The following is a 15,856-nucleotide window of genomic DNA, read 5'->3' as shown; positions in this document are numbered from 1 at the left end:
TGGATGGCATCACCGACTAGATGGACATGAGTTTGAGCAAACCCTAGGAGTTGGTGATGGACAGGGAGGCCCGGCGTGCTGCCGTCCATGGGGTCGCAAAGAGTCGGACACGACTGAGCGACTGAGCACCAACAAAATTGCACATAACGTAAAACTGGTTTAAGTGAACTCGCAAGATCTCAGGCCTTTCACAGTGCTGTGGAGAGATCACATCTACCACACCACATTCTCAACCCCACCAAGGAGACCCTGTCCCTGTTAAAAGTCACTCCTCATCCTCTTCCTCCCGTCCTTGGCACCACGAACCCACTTCCTGTCTCTGTGCATTTGCCTGTTCTGGACGTTTCCTATCAACGGGGTCACACACCGTGTGTCCCTGTGTCTGCCTCTCTCACCCTAGTGTGTTCAGGGTCCACCCACGTTGGAGCCTGTGTCTGAGCTTCACTCCTTCATATCCCACTGTGTGCATGGACCACACACTGTTTATCCATTTGTCCACCCATCCACTTATCCACCCACCCACCTATCCATCAATGCAGCCAACCAGCCGTCAACCCAGCCATCCATCCATTTATCCACTCACCCACCCATCCACTCACCCACCCATCCATCTACCCACCCACTTATCCATCCATCCATATCCATCCATCCACCTATCAACCCAGCCAACCAGCCGTCAACCCAGCCATCCGTCCATTTCTCCACTCACCCACCCATCCATCTACCCACCCACTTATCCATCCACCCACCCACCTATCCATCAACCCAGCCAACCATCCATCAACCCAGCCAACCATCCATCAACCCAGCCATCCATCCATTTATCCACTCACCCACCCATCCATCTACCCACCCACTTATCCACCCACCCACCTATCCATCAATGCAGCCAACCAGCCTTCAACCCATCCATCCATCCATTTCTCCACTCACCCACCCATCCATCTACCCATCCACTTACCCATCCACCCACCCACCTATCCATCAACCCAGCCAACCATCCATCAACCCAGCCAACCATCCATCAACCCAGCCATCCATCCATTTATCCACTCACCCACCCATCCATCTACCCACCCACTTATCCATCCATCCACCTATCAACCCAGCCAGCCATCCATCAACCTAGCCATCCATCCATTTATCCACTCACCCACCCATCCATCTACCCACCCACTTATCCATCCATCCACCTATCAACCCAGCCAGCCATCCATCAACCTAGCCATCTGTCCATTTATCCACTCACTCATCCATTCATTCATCCACCTATCCACCCATCCATCCACTCACCTATCCATCAACCCAGCCAACCATCCATCAACCCAGCCATCCATCCATTTATCCACTCACCCACCCATCCATCCACCCACCCACTTATCCATTTATCCACTCACCCACCCATCCATCCACCCACCCACTTATCCATCCATCCATCCACCCACTTATCCATCCATCCATCCACCCACTTATCCATCTATCCACCCAACCTAGCCATCCATTCTTCCATCCACTCACCCAGCCAGCCATCCACCCACCCACTTATCCATCCATCTATCCACCCAACCTAGCCATCCATTCTTCCATCCACTCACCCAACCATCCATCCACCCACCCACCCATCCATCCATGCCCCTGGGTGATTTCCCTACTCATGGCCATTGTAGACAGCACTGTTATAAAAAATTGCTGTACGAGTCTTTCTCGGACAACTCTTTCCACGTCTTTCGGGCGTACGCATAGGAGTGGGACAAGCAGGTCCCACGGAATTTCTATGTTTGACTTTTTAAGCATTAGTCGCTTAGTCGTGTCCGACTCTTTGCGACCCCATGGACAGTAGTGTCTGTCCATGGAATTCTCCAGGCAACAATACCGGAGTGGGTCGCCATTTCCTTCTCCATGTTTGACTTAAGAAACTGCTAAACTGTTTCCCACAGCAGCTGCCCTAGTTTACCTTCCCACTAGCAGTGTAAAAGGAGCCAATCTCTCCACATGCATTTGCACTTTTTCCCCTTGTATTATCATCAGCAACGACAGTGATAAGTACTACTGCTATCCTAGTGTTTTCTTTTTTAAGTAACCGTTTTCATTTTTTTCAGTCTGGAGACTGGACAGCGGGATGGTTTAGCTTGCAGCCCTAAAGCAAGAGGGGCCGTGGTTGGATGTTCTCGGAGGTCATCACCTGGTATCGGCTACCTGCGGCTCCTGTGGTGTCTGAGCGGGTGTGGGGGCCCTAGGAATAAGAGAACATCCCTCAGGGTCCCGGAGGCTGCACGTCCAAGATCCTGGCGGGGGCATATTCAGCGTCTGGTGAGGGCTCCCCCTGGTTCTAGGGGGTGTCTCCTCACTGTGTGCCCCCGTGGTGGGAAGGACGAGGGAGCTCCCTGGGGACTCTATGAAGACGCGCACAGGGGCTCCACCCTCATGACCTCGTCACCTCCCAAACGCCGCCCCCGCCCCCCACCATCACCCTGGGTGGGGTTCCAAGGACCCACCGTTGGTACCAAAGTTCTCCGATGTTAAAGTCCCATAGTTCCACCTCCTGCATCTGTGGTTCTGTATCACCGGATTCAACCAAGCTTAGATGTAAACACTGGTCTCAGTCAAGGTTGGTGGAATCTGTGGATGTCGGACCCATATACTGAGGTCCGACTGCAAGAACGCCAAGTGGTTTTCTGCGCGCATGCGTGCTCAGTAGTGTCTGACTCTTTGTGACCTCACGGACTGTAGCTCACCAGGCTCCTCTGTTCACGGGATTCTCCAGGCAAGAATATGGAGTGGGATGCCATTTCCTCCTCCAGGGACTCTTCCCGACCCAGGAATAGAAGGTGAATCTCCCGGGGCTACTGCATTGCAGGCAGACTCTTTACCGCTGAGTCACCGGTAAAGTTACTGGTTGTCTGAGGAGGCTGTGCAAATAGCTCAGGAAAGAAGAGAAGTGAAAGGCAAAGGGGAAAGGGAAAGATATACCCAATTGAATGCAGAGTTCCAGAGAACAGCAAGGACAGAAAAGAAAGCCTTCTTAAACGAACAATGTAAAGAAATAGAGGAAAACAACAGGCTGGGAAAGACTAGACATTTCTGCAAGAAGACTGGTGCCATCAAGGGAACGTTTCACGCAAGGACGGGCATGAAAAAGCGCAGAAACGGGAAGGACTTAACAGCAGCACAAGAGATGAAGGAGAGCGGCAAGAAAACACAGAAGAACTACACACAAAAAGAGCTTAATGACCCGGACAACCACGACGGTGTGGTCACTCACCTAGAGCCGGACAGCATGGAGTGTGAAATCAAGGGGGCCTCAGGAAGCATCACTACAAACCAAGCTAGTGGAGGTGATGGAATTCCAGTTGAGCTATTTCAAATCCTCAAAGAGGATGCTGTGAAAGCGCTGCACTCAATATGCCAGCAAATCTGGAAAACTCAGCAGTGGCCACAGGACTGGAAAAGGTCAGTTTTCATTCCAATCCCAAAGAAGGGCAATGGTAAAGAACGCTCAAACTACCATACAATTTTACTCATTTGACATGCTAGCAAGAATTATGCTGCAATTCCTTCAAGCCAGGCTTCAGCAGTAAGTGAACTGAGAACTTCCAGACGCTCAGGCTGGGTTTAGAAAAGGCAGAGGAACCAGAGATCAAATTGCCAAAAACCACTGGATTACAGAAAAAGCAAGGGAATTCCGGAAAAAACATTTACCTCTACTTCACTGACTATGCTAAAGCCTTTGCCTGTGTGGATCATAATCAACAGTGCAAACTTCTTCAAGAGAGGGGAATACCAGACCACCTTACTTGCCTCCTGAGAAATCTGTGTGCAGGTCAAGAAGCAACAGTTAGAACCAGACATGCAACAACGGACTGGTTCAAAATTAGGAAAGGAGTACATCAAGGCTGTATATTGTCACCCTGCTTATTAACTTATATGCAGAGTACATCATGAGAAATGCCAGGCTGGATGAAGCACAAGCTGGAATCAAGGTTGCCAGGAGAAATATCAGCAACCTCAGATATATATATGATACCACTCTAATAGCAGAAACTATAGAGGAACTAAACAGTCTCTTGATGAGGGTGAAAGACGGGAGTGAAAAAACTGGCATGAAACTCAACATTCAGAAAACTAAGGTCATGAGATCCGGTCCCATCACTTCAGGCAAATAGCAGGGGGAAAAGTGGAAGCAGTTAACAGATTTTATATTCTGGGCTCCCAAGTCACAGCAGACAGTGACTGTAGCCAGAAACTAAAAGACGGTTGCTCCTAGAAGAAAAGCTCTGACAAACCTAGACAGCATATCAAAAAGCAGAGACATCACTTTGCCGATAAAAGGCCCATATAGTCAAAGCTATGGTTTCTCCAGTAGTCACGTACGGGTGTGAGAGTTGGACCATAAAGAAAGCTGAGAGCCAAAGAATTGGTTATTTCCAACTGTGGTGTTGGAGAAGACTCTTGAGAGTCCCCTGGACTTCGAGGACATCAAACCAGTCAGTCCTAAAGGAAATCAGTCCTGAATATTCATTAGAAGGATTGAGGCTGAAGCTCCAATACTTGGGCAACCTAATTTGAAGAGCCAACTCATTGGAAAAGACAGTGATGCTGTGAAAGACTGAAGGCAGGAGGAGAAGGGGACAACAGAGGATGAGATGGTCGGATGGCATCACGGATCAACGGACATGAGTTTGAGCAAATCCTGGGAGACAGTGAGCGTGCCGAAGTCCATGGGGTGGCAAAGAGATGGACACGAATTAGTGACTCACTCAAACACCACTCTCTTAGAACCAGGGTCCCTGCAGGGGCCCCAGCACCTTCCCGCCACCTCAAGGTTAGAAAAGAACCACTTTCTTTCCGTCACTTTTTCAAAATGACAGGTGGCTCAGACAGTAAACAATCTCCCAGCTGGTGCGGGAGGCCAGGGTTCAATCCCGGGATTGGGAAGATCCCCTGGAGGAAGAAACGGCAACCCACTCCAGGATTCTTCTTGCCTGGAGAACCCCACGAACAGAGGAGCCTGGCGGGGCTGCAGCCCACGAGGTAGCAAACAATTGAATACAACTGAGTAACTAACACTTTCACTTGCAAACAAATCAACTGCCTCTCAGGACCCATGTTCTCCTTTAAGGAGCTGTTAGGGTAGTAACAGCATGTGAAACGGACATTTACAAATCACCAAGTGATTTCAAACATGCTCGATTATGCTCAGCTAGTGACACAGCCTTTGTTTTTTGAAAACAAAAAACCCCACGTAAGTATGGGAAACATGAGTTCATTGGAAAAAAAGATTTTATTTTACCATAAAAATGCAAACTGGAATAAACACCATCTCTCCTAAGGTGGACGTCACAGCTATTTTTAAGTATTTCCAAGCTTCCCTTGGAGAAGCCAACAATTATAAAATTTAATAAGTCTGCAGCCTTAAATCTGAAATGTTCCAAGTAAAAATAATTTAGCAAAATGGCTTCTTTAAAAAACCACACAGGCTAACCTTGACTAGAAACCAAAGCTAATTTTAAACCAATCTGCGTTTTTGTTTGTTTTATGCTGAATGACTTGAGTTTGTAAAAAGTGAATGTTTGGGACCCCCGTGTACCACTTGACGCTTTTTCTTTTGTATGCTGGGTGACTTCAACTCGTAGAAAGTGAATGTTTGGGACCCTTCTGTATCTCGTCTGCACCAGCCCACGCTCGTAAAATGTTTCCATGTTTCAGAGCACCAGCTTCCTCTCCGATGACTTAAATGCGTTAACAGCCACCTGCCTTTGGCATCCCACCCAAATTTCATTCCCGATATGTGAATCCCACAGAAAAGGGGGAAAACAGGAAACAAAAAACAGAAAAAAACAAAAAAACAAGCAACCAAAGGCCTCCAGCGAGAGGCTTCCTGTTCTTAATGCCCGGTGGGGCCAAGGCTGCCGGACTGGAAGCCGGTCCGGCCCCGTCACTGCGGCCTGGCTCCGCTCCGTGAGGTGAGGACACGGCGTCTCCTCGAGGGCGGCCCGATGACGCGCCACAGGTCAAGCCTCGCAGCCCCCTGCGCTTCTGATCCAGGGAGGACCGGCGACATTAAAGCGACTGGATCAACAGTTTGATGGGGGAACCGAAGCTCGCGATCACGACGCCCACACAGGAGGGCCGCGGCCTGGAGGAAAGTCTGCACGAAAAGCCGGGAGCCGTGCGCTCCTCGCCGGGAAGCTCCGCGGTGGCGCAAGCGCGGCCGGTCTCCGGGAAGGCAGCCCCGGGGCACGCGGCCTGCATTACCTATTCCAGGCACTGCGGTGGCGGCCGGCGGAGCCCGAGCGCGGCCTGTCGTCGCCCCGCCGGTGGCGGCTGCGCTTCCGGCTGGAGCTGGCCCTGCGGTCCCGCTCGCGGCCGCGGCTCTGGCTCTTCTCCCGCCGGCCTCGCCGCTCCCGGCTGCGGCTGCGGGACTTGCGGGAGTGGCCGCGCTCCTCGGGGCTGGCGCTGCGGCCCTGGTGCGAGCGCTTCCGGTGTGCCCGCCGCTCCTTGCGTGGCCTGCCGTCCTCGCGGCTGCCAGCCCGCCGCCGTGGTGCACTGCGCTCCCGCTTCTGCCTGTGCTCGCCGTCGCCACCGTCGTCCCGGCCCGCCCCGCCGCCGGCCCGGCCGCCGCCCCCACTGGGCTCCCGGTTGCACTTGTCTTGCTCGGAGCGCGCGTCCTTGCGGGGCGTGCTTGGCTCGCAGGCAGCGGGCACGGCCTTGGGCTGCTGGGTGTTGTCCGGGATGCAGGCCAGCACGGCGGGGCACCTCTTCTCCGAGGGACCGTCGTCCGGGCCTCGAGGGTCCTGCCCCTCTTTGCCCGGGGCCGCCTCCTCCTGGGCAGCGGCAGGGGCGGCGGTGGCGACGCTCCCGTTCAGGTTCTGGGGGACAGCCGGCCGCGGTGCGGGCTCCCGGTCCCGGGGCGCGGCGCCGGCCGACGCCGACACAGTGTGCAGGATGTCCAGCACCGGCCGCAGCAGGTCGGCCGGGGAGGCGGCGCCCGGCTCAGCGGTGGTGGTGCGCGGCTCGTCCGTCTTCTTGCTGAGCAGCAGGCTAAGCAGGCGCGCGCGCAGCTCGCGCTCCCGACGCTGCAGGCCCAGCGCACGCTCCTTCTCCTCCTCCACACGCCGCAGCTCGGCCTCCTGCAGCCGCCGCCGCTCCTCCAGCTGCTGCAGCCGCAGGCTCTCCTCCTTGTGCTCCTGCTCGTGCAGCTTCGCGGCCTGCGGGACAGAGGGGGCGGGGGCGCCTGAGCCGGGCTCCGAGGACGGCCGGGCCGGAGCACTGCCCGCCGGCTCCAACCACACCAGGAGTCCTGCGACCGTCAGCCAGGAGCAAGTCCCCGGGCAGGGGCGCCTATCGGGGGCCGGGCTCCTCCAGGCGGCACGCTCGGAGGCCACAATCGTCAGCCAGGAGGATGCCTGGCAAAGCTCCTCAGCACAACCCTGAGGAGGGGCGCCTTTCGGGGGCCGGGCCCCTCCGGGTGGCACGCTCGGAGGCCACGATCGTCAGCCAGGAGGAAGCCCAGCAAAACTCCTCTGCACAACCGGGGGAGGGGGGGGCGCTCTCAGGCAGCCCGGCCTCCAAATGGCACGCTTGCTGACCACGGTCGTCAACCAGGAGGCAGAACAGTAAAGCTCCTGGGCACAGCCCTCGAGAAGGGGGCCCCTCTCCGGCGGCCCGGTGCCCTCCGGATGGCAAGCTCTGAGGCCAAGATCGTCAGCCAGGAGCTAGCCCGGCAGAGCTCCTCGGCACAGCCCTGAGTGGGGGTCGCCTCGAGGATGGCCTGGGCCCTCCCTCCGGTGCACGCTCCCTGCCACGTGGGCCCCAGATTATGGTGCGGACAGTTGACATTCCGTGTGGGTGTGGGAGGCGCGCAGACCCGGCCTACTAGGGGTCTTCAATGTTCACCATGCAACAAGAATAAGCGGCCACAGCTCTCGGCGCACACGCCGCTCTCCTTCCCGCAGACTGGTCACAACTGTAACCGGACGACAGGTGAGCGTCGCCCCGCACCTGCCTGACTTGAGGGGCGCGCGGCCTGCCTGGGCTCCACGTACGCCACCCGCATAGGGTGGCAGGGACCCGCAAGCTTCGCGGCGGTGGGTGCAGGAGCATGGTCCGGCAGCGGGGCCCGCGCCTCGTCTGGGGCCCGCCCTGTCCTCCCGGGCGGTCGGAGACGCCTGGCCTGAGAGACACAGGCGCCGTAGCCGCGGCGGGGGCGCGAGGAGAGTTGCAGTGCCGGGCGGGGGCCCCTCCATCTCTGGAGGAGCCCGGCCACCCCGAAGCTGCAGGGCCAGCTCTCGGAGGCTTGGGCACGAGGACCCGGACTCACAGCACTGCCGCTTCCTCAGGGCATAGCCCGGGCCTGGGCCTGGGGCGACACGGGGCGCTGCAACCACGATCCCCCGCGACGAACGCCACCCCTGGGCTGGAGCCAGGCACCAGCGAGGAGCGGCGTGTCCGTGAAGGCCGGGCCTCCCTCTGGGTGGGGCGTCCCAAGGGCCGAGCCTCCCTGAGCACCCAGGCATCCCCCAGAGTAGGGCATCCTTATAGGTTGGGAGTCCCCGTGGGCGGGGCATCCCCCAGGGTGGGGCATCCCTATAGGCTGGCACACGCTGTGGGCGGAGCTTCCCCGAGGGCGGGGCGTCCCAAGGACTGACCCTCCCTGTGCGGCAGGGATCCCTTGAGCCTGTGCCATCCCCCCATGGGTGGGGCATCTATGTAAGTGGGGCATCCCTAAAGGCTGGCAGTCCCCGTGGGTGAGGTACCCCGTGGGCGGAGCTCCCGAGAGGGTGGGGGTTCCGGTGGGCATGTCATCCCTGTGGGCGGGGCATCCCTAAAGGCTGGCAGTGCCCGTGGGTGGGGTACTCCGTAGGCAGAGTACCCCGTGGGCGGGGGTTCCGGTGGGCGTGTCATCCCGGTGGGTGGGGCATCCCTATAGGCTAGCAGCCCCTGTGGGCGGAGCTTCCCCGAGGGCGGGGCGTCCCCGCAGGCGGGCGGTACCTTGGCGCGGCTCAGCAGCTCGGCCACGAGCCGGATGGACTGCAGGTTGCGCTGCGCCAGCAGCAGCTTGCGCTCCTCCAGTCGGATCCTCTCCTGCAGCTTGCGTTGCTCCTCCGCCTGCAGCTTCTCCAGTTTCTTCTGGCTGCGCCGCAGCTCGCGGTCCCGCTGCTTCTGCTCGCGCCGCCGCAGCTTCTCCTCGCGCTTCCGCTCGCGCTCCTGCTCCTCCAGCTCCTTCTGTTTCCTGCGCGGGCGGACACGCGGGCTCCGTGAGGGCCAAGGGGCCGTGCAGGAAGTGGGTCCGGGGACGGCGATCTCGGCGCTCGGCTCCTTAGCGCTCTGTCCACACAGACATCTCAGCTGCGGCCGAGGACCCCAGGGACGAGGGGCGCACAGGGCAAGGCTTTGCCCCGTGTTTCCAGGGAGAGCCTGGCTAAACTCGACCCCAGCCCAGATACCGGAACAAACGTAAGGACAGGCAGGCACGCGGGAAGCGGAGTTTTTCAGCAGATCCACCTGCTCCTGCAGGCACCACCTCAGACGAACCAGGACGGGTCGCAGCAGCGCACGGAGGAGGCCCTCTACCACGGGCACCACAGGGGCACAGCCAGGGCGCTGGACAGGCCCTGCTCCCAGTGCACCAGAGACCCCCGCCCTGGGCTTTCCCACCCCGCGAGCCCCCAGCCCGGGAGCTGCAGGGGAGCAGGAATGCCCATGATGGCAGGAAGCTTCCAGAAGCCCCTAGCTACGGGAAGCCCCCAAGAGAGGGCACTGCACCTTTCATGGGGACTTGCAGCAAAGGCACACGCTCAGTGACACAAAGCCAACCTGGCTTGCTCTGGGGAGAGGGGTCCCCCGACAGAGGGGCCCCCACAGTGCGCACCCCTGGGGAAACCACGTGAGGTCTCCGCCTAGATACTGCCTGGGGACAGTGGCGGCTCCGTAAACGCCTGCACCAGGCCAGCCAGTCCAGACCCAACAGCAGCCTTTCTTCACCCAGAAATGAGGACCCCAGCACGACTGGGAGGGATCCAGACCCCCAGGGAAGGGTGGGAAGACCAATGAGTGTGTCTCACCGACCACTCGCACCCCCTCAGACTTAACCTTCAGACCAGGGGCAGGGCAGGCACAGCGGAGAGGCAAGGCTGCCCTGGACAGCACATGGTACGGGGAGAGCAGGGCCAGGAAGGAGACTCGGCAGAAGAGCTAGCATCACTCCCAGGGCGCCAGGCCAGCAGAGAAACAGCCCTGGAGGAGGAGGCCCAAGGACCCAAGCTCCAGTTGTGGAGATCAGCCCACGCGGGGAAGCCAGGCAGCTAGCAAGGGCTCTGGTATCCAGGAGGCCACACCCCCGAAGGTTTCCCGCACCAGGGATGGGTGAGGAGCTGCCGGTCGGGGGCCCTGAGTGCCCAGAGCCCTCATCTGTCCAGCTAAGGGCCCGTGACCAAGAACAGGACTGCTGCAGGCCACGCTGAACCTCATTAGCAGCAAAGGACCCAAACTCGCTCGCCCCTGACGGAGGACAGATGCCCAGGCTCCCGGCCGGCCCGCAGGCTAACAGTGAGGCCAGCTGGGCTTGGACACACAGCCCTGCACACCCAAGGGCCTCCCGGGCGCCCGCGGGCCCACGTGTCATCCCAGGCAAGCCCTGCCCAGCCTCCTCGGCCGCATCGAAGTGCCGCCCACCGGCTGTGAACTGCTGTCCCCAGCAGGACAGCCCTTGCCGCCTGCACTCAAAGGCCACCCTCAGGGCGGTTTTCCCCGCATTAACGTGAAGGTGAAGGAAAGTGCGTGCCTGAGACCTGAGAAAGGCCGTGGGGTGACCTCTGCGACGCCCGGCTCAAGGACAGTGGACGCGGTCGATCGCGGAAGAGGGAGAAGGAGGCCTGTCTGGACCAGGACCCGTGGTCCACATGCCGCCGGTGCTCCCTGGTTCTGCCTACGGCAGGCATGCCGACCCCAGGGCCTCGTCCAGTGTGAGACCCAAACTGCTCCCCTCCTTGCGGGCCGCCACCTGAGGCCCGCCACGTGGCCAGGACATCCTGCCCTCTCCAGGCATCTGTCCTCTCTGCACCCACCGCCTTGCTCTGGGGGTCCTGACTCCCGACCCACGTGCACACCCTCGCCGGCTGCCTGCATCGAGGCTGGCAGCATCTCCGGCACCTGCCGCCCTGGAACTGGGTTCCGGGGCACACAGGGGAAGCGCTGACCCCAGAGACAGGCCCGAATCTGCCTTACTGACCATCGGAACCAACAGGAACCACACAGGAGCCCCAAGGCCGGAGCGACACGCAAGTCAGGTCAGCCCAGACACACTCACAAAGGCTGGTGAGGAATGAACCCCGGACCACGCACGCCTGAGACTCAGCACTGCAAAACACACACGAGAAACCTTGCCCATCGCACACACAGACAAGTGTGGGGAGAAACGCCCAAGTACAGGAGTCATGATGGAGCACCAAGAACCGCTCCTTTTCCAAAACCCAGCTCACCACAATGGTCAGCGCGCCTGAACAGCTCACGACGTGCTGCGCGTATCCCCTTCAGGCATGTCCGACTCTCTGCAAACCCAGGGACTGCAGCTCGCCGGGCTCCCCTGCCCGTGGGATTCTGCAGGCCAGGACACTGGAGTGGGTTGCCATTCTCTTCTCCAGGGGATCTTCCCAACCCAGGGATCGAACCCAGATCCCTTGTTTACTGCACTGGCTGGCAAGCGGGTTCTTTACCACCAGGGCCAGAACATCAAAGCGGGAAACAAAGGTCGTCACCCAAGACGCCTGACTCTTGAGTTACTTTACAGGGCTCCTAACCGTGTCTTGCTGGGAAAAGCCGGCAATGCCCTCACTTCCCTACTTCACTTTAAGGCAGCGTCAGCCTGAACGCAAAAAACCTGCAAGATGGACAAAAATTCCGTGCCTGCGTCAGCAGGGTGGTGCACGGCGCCCAGAGAGGCTCAGCGGGAAGGCCAGGTGGGAAGTGGGCGGTGCCCTGGGGGCGGGGCACGCAGTCCGGCCGCATCTCCGTGTCGCACAGACGGACGGACGCACGCACGGAGGCCCGCGGAGCCCGGCCCGGGAGCACTCACCTCTCCTCCGCTCTCTGCCGCTCCTCCGCCTCCTTCTCCCGCCGTTTCTGCTCCTCCCGCTGCTGCTCCAGCTCCTGAAGCTTCTGCCTCTCGAGCTGCCGCTTCTTGATGGAGGCATCGCTCAGGTGTTTGGTGGAATCGAAAGAGACCTTCGGAGGCAGGACAGAGCAGGGTTAGGACTCACGGCAGAGAGCAGGCCCCCCAAACGCCCTGGACAGGAGGGACCTCGGGGCTGGGTGGGGCTCAAAATGAGCGCTCGGGACCCCACCCGTTCCAGGACAGCCACGTCCGCTGGGAAGAGGCGCACCTGGAGGCCAGCCCTGCCTGCCCCGGTGCCCGCGCGAGCGCCGCCCCTTCCCCCTCCTGTGGCGGGCGCCCCCCACTCCCTGTGGCCAGCTGCCTTCACCACCCAGTGCCCGGGCCCAGCTCGCGGCCCCGAGGGCCCCCGCTCCTCCGCCAGGCTGGCGTCGGAAGCCAGCAGGAGCCCGAGTCCGCGGCGATGCTGCTGCAAACCGCCGTCTGGTTCCAAGGGGGCCTGGGGGGCCGCCCGGCCGGGGCTGCGAAAGCACGCCCTTCTCCCCACTTTTCCTGAGACACAGACTCTGCGCCCGCAGTATGGGGGCCCCAGGCGACCCTCCCCGTGTCCGAGGCCCCTCGGGGCACAGCCCCCCCGCCCCCCGGGCCCCGCCGCACCTTGATGTTGCAGGCCACGGCTTTGCCGTCCTCGCCCTTGAACATGAGCTTCATGCCACGCAGCGCGCTCATGGCCTGGATGAAGCCGGCGTACTCGCAGTACTGCACGTAGGCCTCGAAGTTGAGGTGGCCGCCGAAGCTGAAGGTGTGGAAGTTGCGGCCCGTCATCTCCTCGCGGTAGGGGTCCAGCATGGGGATGTCCACGTTGCGGATCTCGCCGAAGCGCTCGAACACGCGCACCAGCACCTCCTCGCTGGGCTTCTCCGAGCCCGACTCCTTGAGCGAGAACCACTTGCACGGCAGCCCCTCCAGGTGGATGGTGTCCGGCCGCTCGCCCGGCAGCGTCTCGTTCATGTCCTTGGCGTCGCGGAAGAAGGAGTCCCAGTCGTGGCGGGTGGGGAAGTCGACCTTGAACTCGGCCGCGCGCACCTTGAGGATGTCTGAGAAGCCGCTCAGCTTGATGGTCTTGCCGTCCAGGCAGGCCAGGAAGGACTTGACCAGGCTCCTGTTCTCCACCTCGCCCTCGAAGCGGATGAAGTCCATGGTGCTCTTGGAGATGCGCAGCGTCGAGAACTGGTGGTGCTGCACCATGCCCTTCAGCCGCTCCATCACCTCCCAGTTGGAGATGGACTTGCCTGGCTGCTTCAGCTGCGGCAGCGCCACGCTGATGGTCATCTTGGTGATGGGTTTCAGGTACAGGCCGTACGGCGGGCACAGCTCCACCGCCTCAGACGTGTCGTGCACGATGGTGGCCGCGGCCATAGCCGGGACCTTGGGCCTGAAACACGAGACGCCCACGCTGCGTCATGGCCGCCGGGTGTCCTGCCCCCAGGCCGGCCAGCACGCGGGTCCGTCTGCCCTCTGCGTGGCAGACACACTGGTCGCTACGTCAGGGAAGCCCCTCAGCCCCTCAGGGTTAGTCGCTCAGTCGTGTCAGACTCTCTGAGACCCCGTGGACTGTAACCCACCAGCCTCCTCTGTCCGTGAAATTCTCCAGGCAAGAATACTGGAGTGGACTGCCGTTCCCTTCTGGGGTTGAGGGGAAGGGGGTGGGGGGGGGTCTTCCCGACCCAGGGATGGAACCTGGGTGTCCTCCATTGCAGGCAGATGCTTTACTATCTGAACCACCAGGGAAGCCCCAGCCCCTGAGATGTGGGCCCTTTTAATCAGATTACACAAATGCAGGGGAAAAAAACTGAGTTCGCAAAACTTTTAGGAACACTTGACTGCCCCAAGCCTCCTTCGGCATTGGCTGCCCCCAATACCCAGAGGCAGCTCCACCAGGGCTGGCATAGCGGGAGCCCAGATGGGCGGGGTCCCTGCCCTCGGGGCATGGGGGCCAGGCCACCTCCACTGGAGGCTGCAGACGCCTCACTGGGGAAGGGACGGCCCACGCGGGCACCTGGGAAGGTCTGTGCAGGAGGAAGCCCGCAGAAACAGGAAGCAACTTGCAGGCTGAGAGAATGGCTGAAGGCCGCTGACTTCAGTATCTCTACCACGGGCAGAAGCACCTTCTCTGAGCCCAGATAAAACCATCAAAGCCGCGGGGCCTCTCTGAAGCCGCAGAAGGGGAGCTGACTGCACCCTCCTCCCCCTCAACCAGCTTCTCCCTACCGGTTGGACAGGTGGCTACTTCCGCAAAGCTGGGCCAGACCTGACCCACAGATACCGAACAGTAACAGAGGTGGCCTTGGGCTGTGTGCCCGCCCACCAGATGGTCTTACAGCTTCCTACCCGAACCTGGGTTCCATCCCTGGGTCGGGAAGATCCCCTGGAGGAGGGCATGGCCACCCACTCCAGGATTCTTGCCTGGAGAATCCCATGGACAGAGGAGCCCGGGGGGCTACCGTCCACGGGGGTCACAGAGAGACACGACTGAGCGACTAAGCACACACACACACCCCCCCAGACCTAGGAGAAGCCGCAGGGACTGGGGCGGAGGGGTCCCAGCTGGAGGGCAGAGCCACCTGGCCCGGGTCTGGGGCACCTCTGAGGGGGCTCAGCCTGGGCTCAGACCTCAGAGAGCGCTTGAGTCAGAGACTCCGGAAGCCCAATGCCTACTAGGAACCCTGGGGATTCCCATCTCTCCTGGTCGCGCGGGTGCCTCTGCACCCTGGGGACAACCCCTTCCCCCTTCGATGCACCCCCTCAACGCATCCCAGGCAGCCCCTACATGATCCCCATCGCCTCCACCCCTCCAAATGCTCACCCCACCACCCCAACTCCCGCCTGCTCTCTCCCCAGCCGCTCCCTGTGGCCCTGGTAACCCCCTCCAACCTCCAGTAACCCCCAGCTTCACCCCCCAACCCCGTAGCTCCCTGGGGACCGCCCCTCCTCTGCTCAACTGCCTTGGTCCCCTCCCCCAACCACCCCCCAGGAGACCCCCGCTCTCAGCACCCCCGGGAGACCTCCGCAGCCCCCGGTTGTCCGTCACCCTCAAGCCCCTCAAAGGCTTTCGATCCCCGAAGCCCTTGCCCCCAAGTCCCCAGACCCCACCCCCGCTCCTGCGGACGGCCCAGGAGACCCCCGCCCCGGCCGCCCTGGGAGACCCCCGCAGCCCCGGCCCCCGGTTCTCCGTCACCCCCAGGCCCCTGAAAGGCTCTCGACCCCCGAAGCCCCCGCCCCCAAGTCCGCAGGCCCACGAGACCCCCCGCCCCGGCCGCCCCGGGAGACCTCCGCAGATCCTGGCCGCTCGTCACCCCCGGGCCCCTCAAAGGTTTCGACCCCCGAAGCCCGCGCCCCCAAGTCCCCAGGCCCCCGCCCCCACGTCCGCAGGCCCAGGAGACCCGCGCGCCCCGGCCGCCCGGCCCCCCGACACCCCGGGGTCCCCCGCGCCCGGCGGGCGGGGCCCCGTCCGCTTACCAGGCCGCCGCCGCCCTGGCCCCAGCGCTCCCGCGGGCCCCCGACGACGCCGGCAGGCCCGGCCTCCCCGCCCGGCGCCGCCGCCGCCGCCACCGTCCGCCGGAGGCGCCCCCGACGCGACCCGCTGCCGCCGCCTCTGCCGCCGCCGCCCGCCCCTATGACGCATTTCCGTTTCCGCCGCCCGGGCCCGAGGAAGCGGGCCGCGCGGCGGGTCCAGGTTTCTCCTCC

General features: G+C 61.1%; 1 protein-coding gene and 1 pseudogene across 1 annotated transcript; one reads left to right on the top strand and one right to left on the bottom strand.

Annotated features, from left to right (window-relative positions):
• The first annotated feature begins 533 nt into the window (after positions 1–533).
• Positions 534–6,040, top strand: LOC145537665 (uncharacterized; annotated as a pseudogene).
• On the bottom strand, positions 5,263–15,779 carry LOC145537804 (A-kinase anchor protein 17A-like). Its single transcript, XM_081568672.1, has 5 exons — positions 15,629–15,779; positions 12,767–13,544; positions 12,074–12,222; positions 8,992–9,232; positions 5,263–7,208 (listed from the first exon to the last, which is right to left on the bottom strand). Exons 2-5 carry the CDS (start codon positions 13,526–13,528, stop codon positions 6,252–6,254), a joined length of 2,109 nt encoding a protein of 702 aa, XP_081424798.1. The 5' UTR covers positions 13,529–13,544; positions 15,629–15,779; the 3' UTR covers positions 5,263–6,251.
• Between the last annotated feature and the right edge of the window lie 77 nt (positions 15,780–15,856).

The sequence above is a fragment of the Giraffa tippelskirchi genome, chromosome Y (genome assembly GCF_054371585.1).
Source record: "Giraffa tippelskirchi isolate mGirTip1 chromosome Y, T2T-mGirTip1v1.2.pri, whole genome shotgun sequence".
Taxonomy (NCBI): domain Eukaryota; kingdom Metazoa; phylum Chordata; class Mammalia; order Artiodactyla; family Giraffidae; genus Giraffa; species Giraffa tippelskirchi.
The sequence above is the reverse complement of the archived record's forward strand: the minus strand, read 5'-3'. Positions and strand labels throughout refer to the sequence as shown.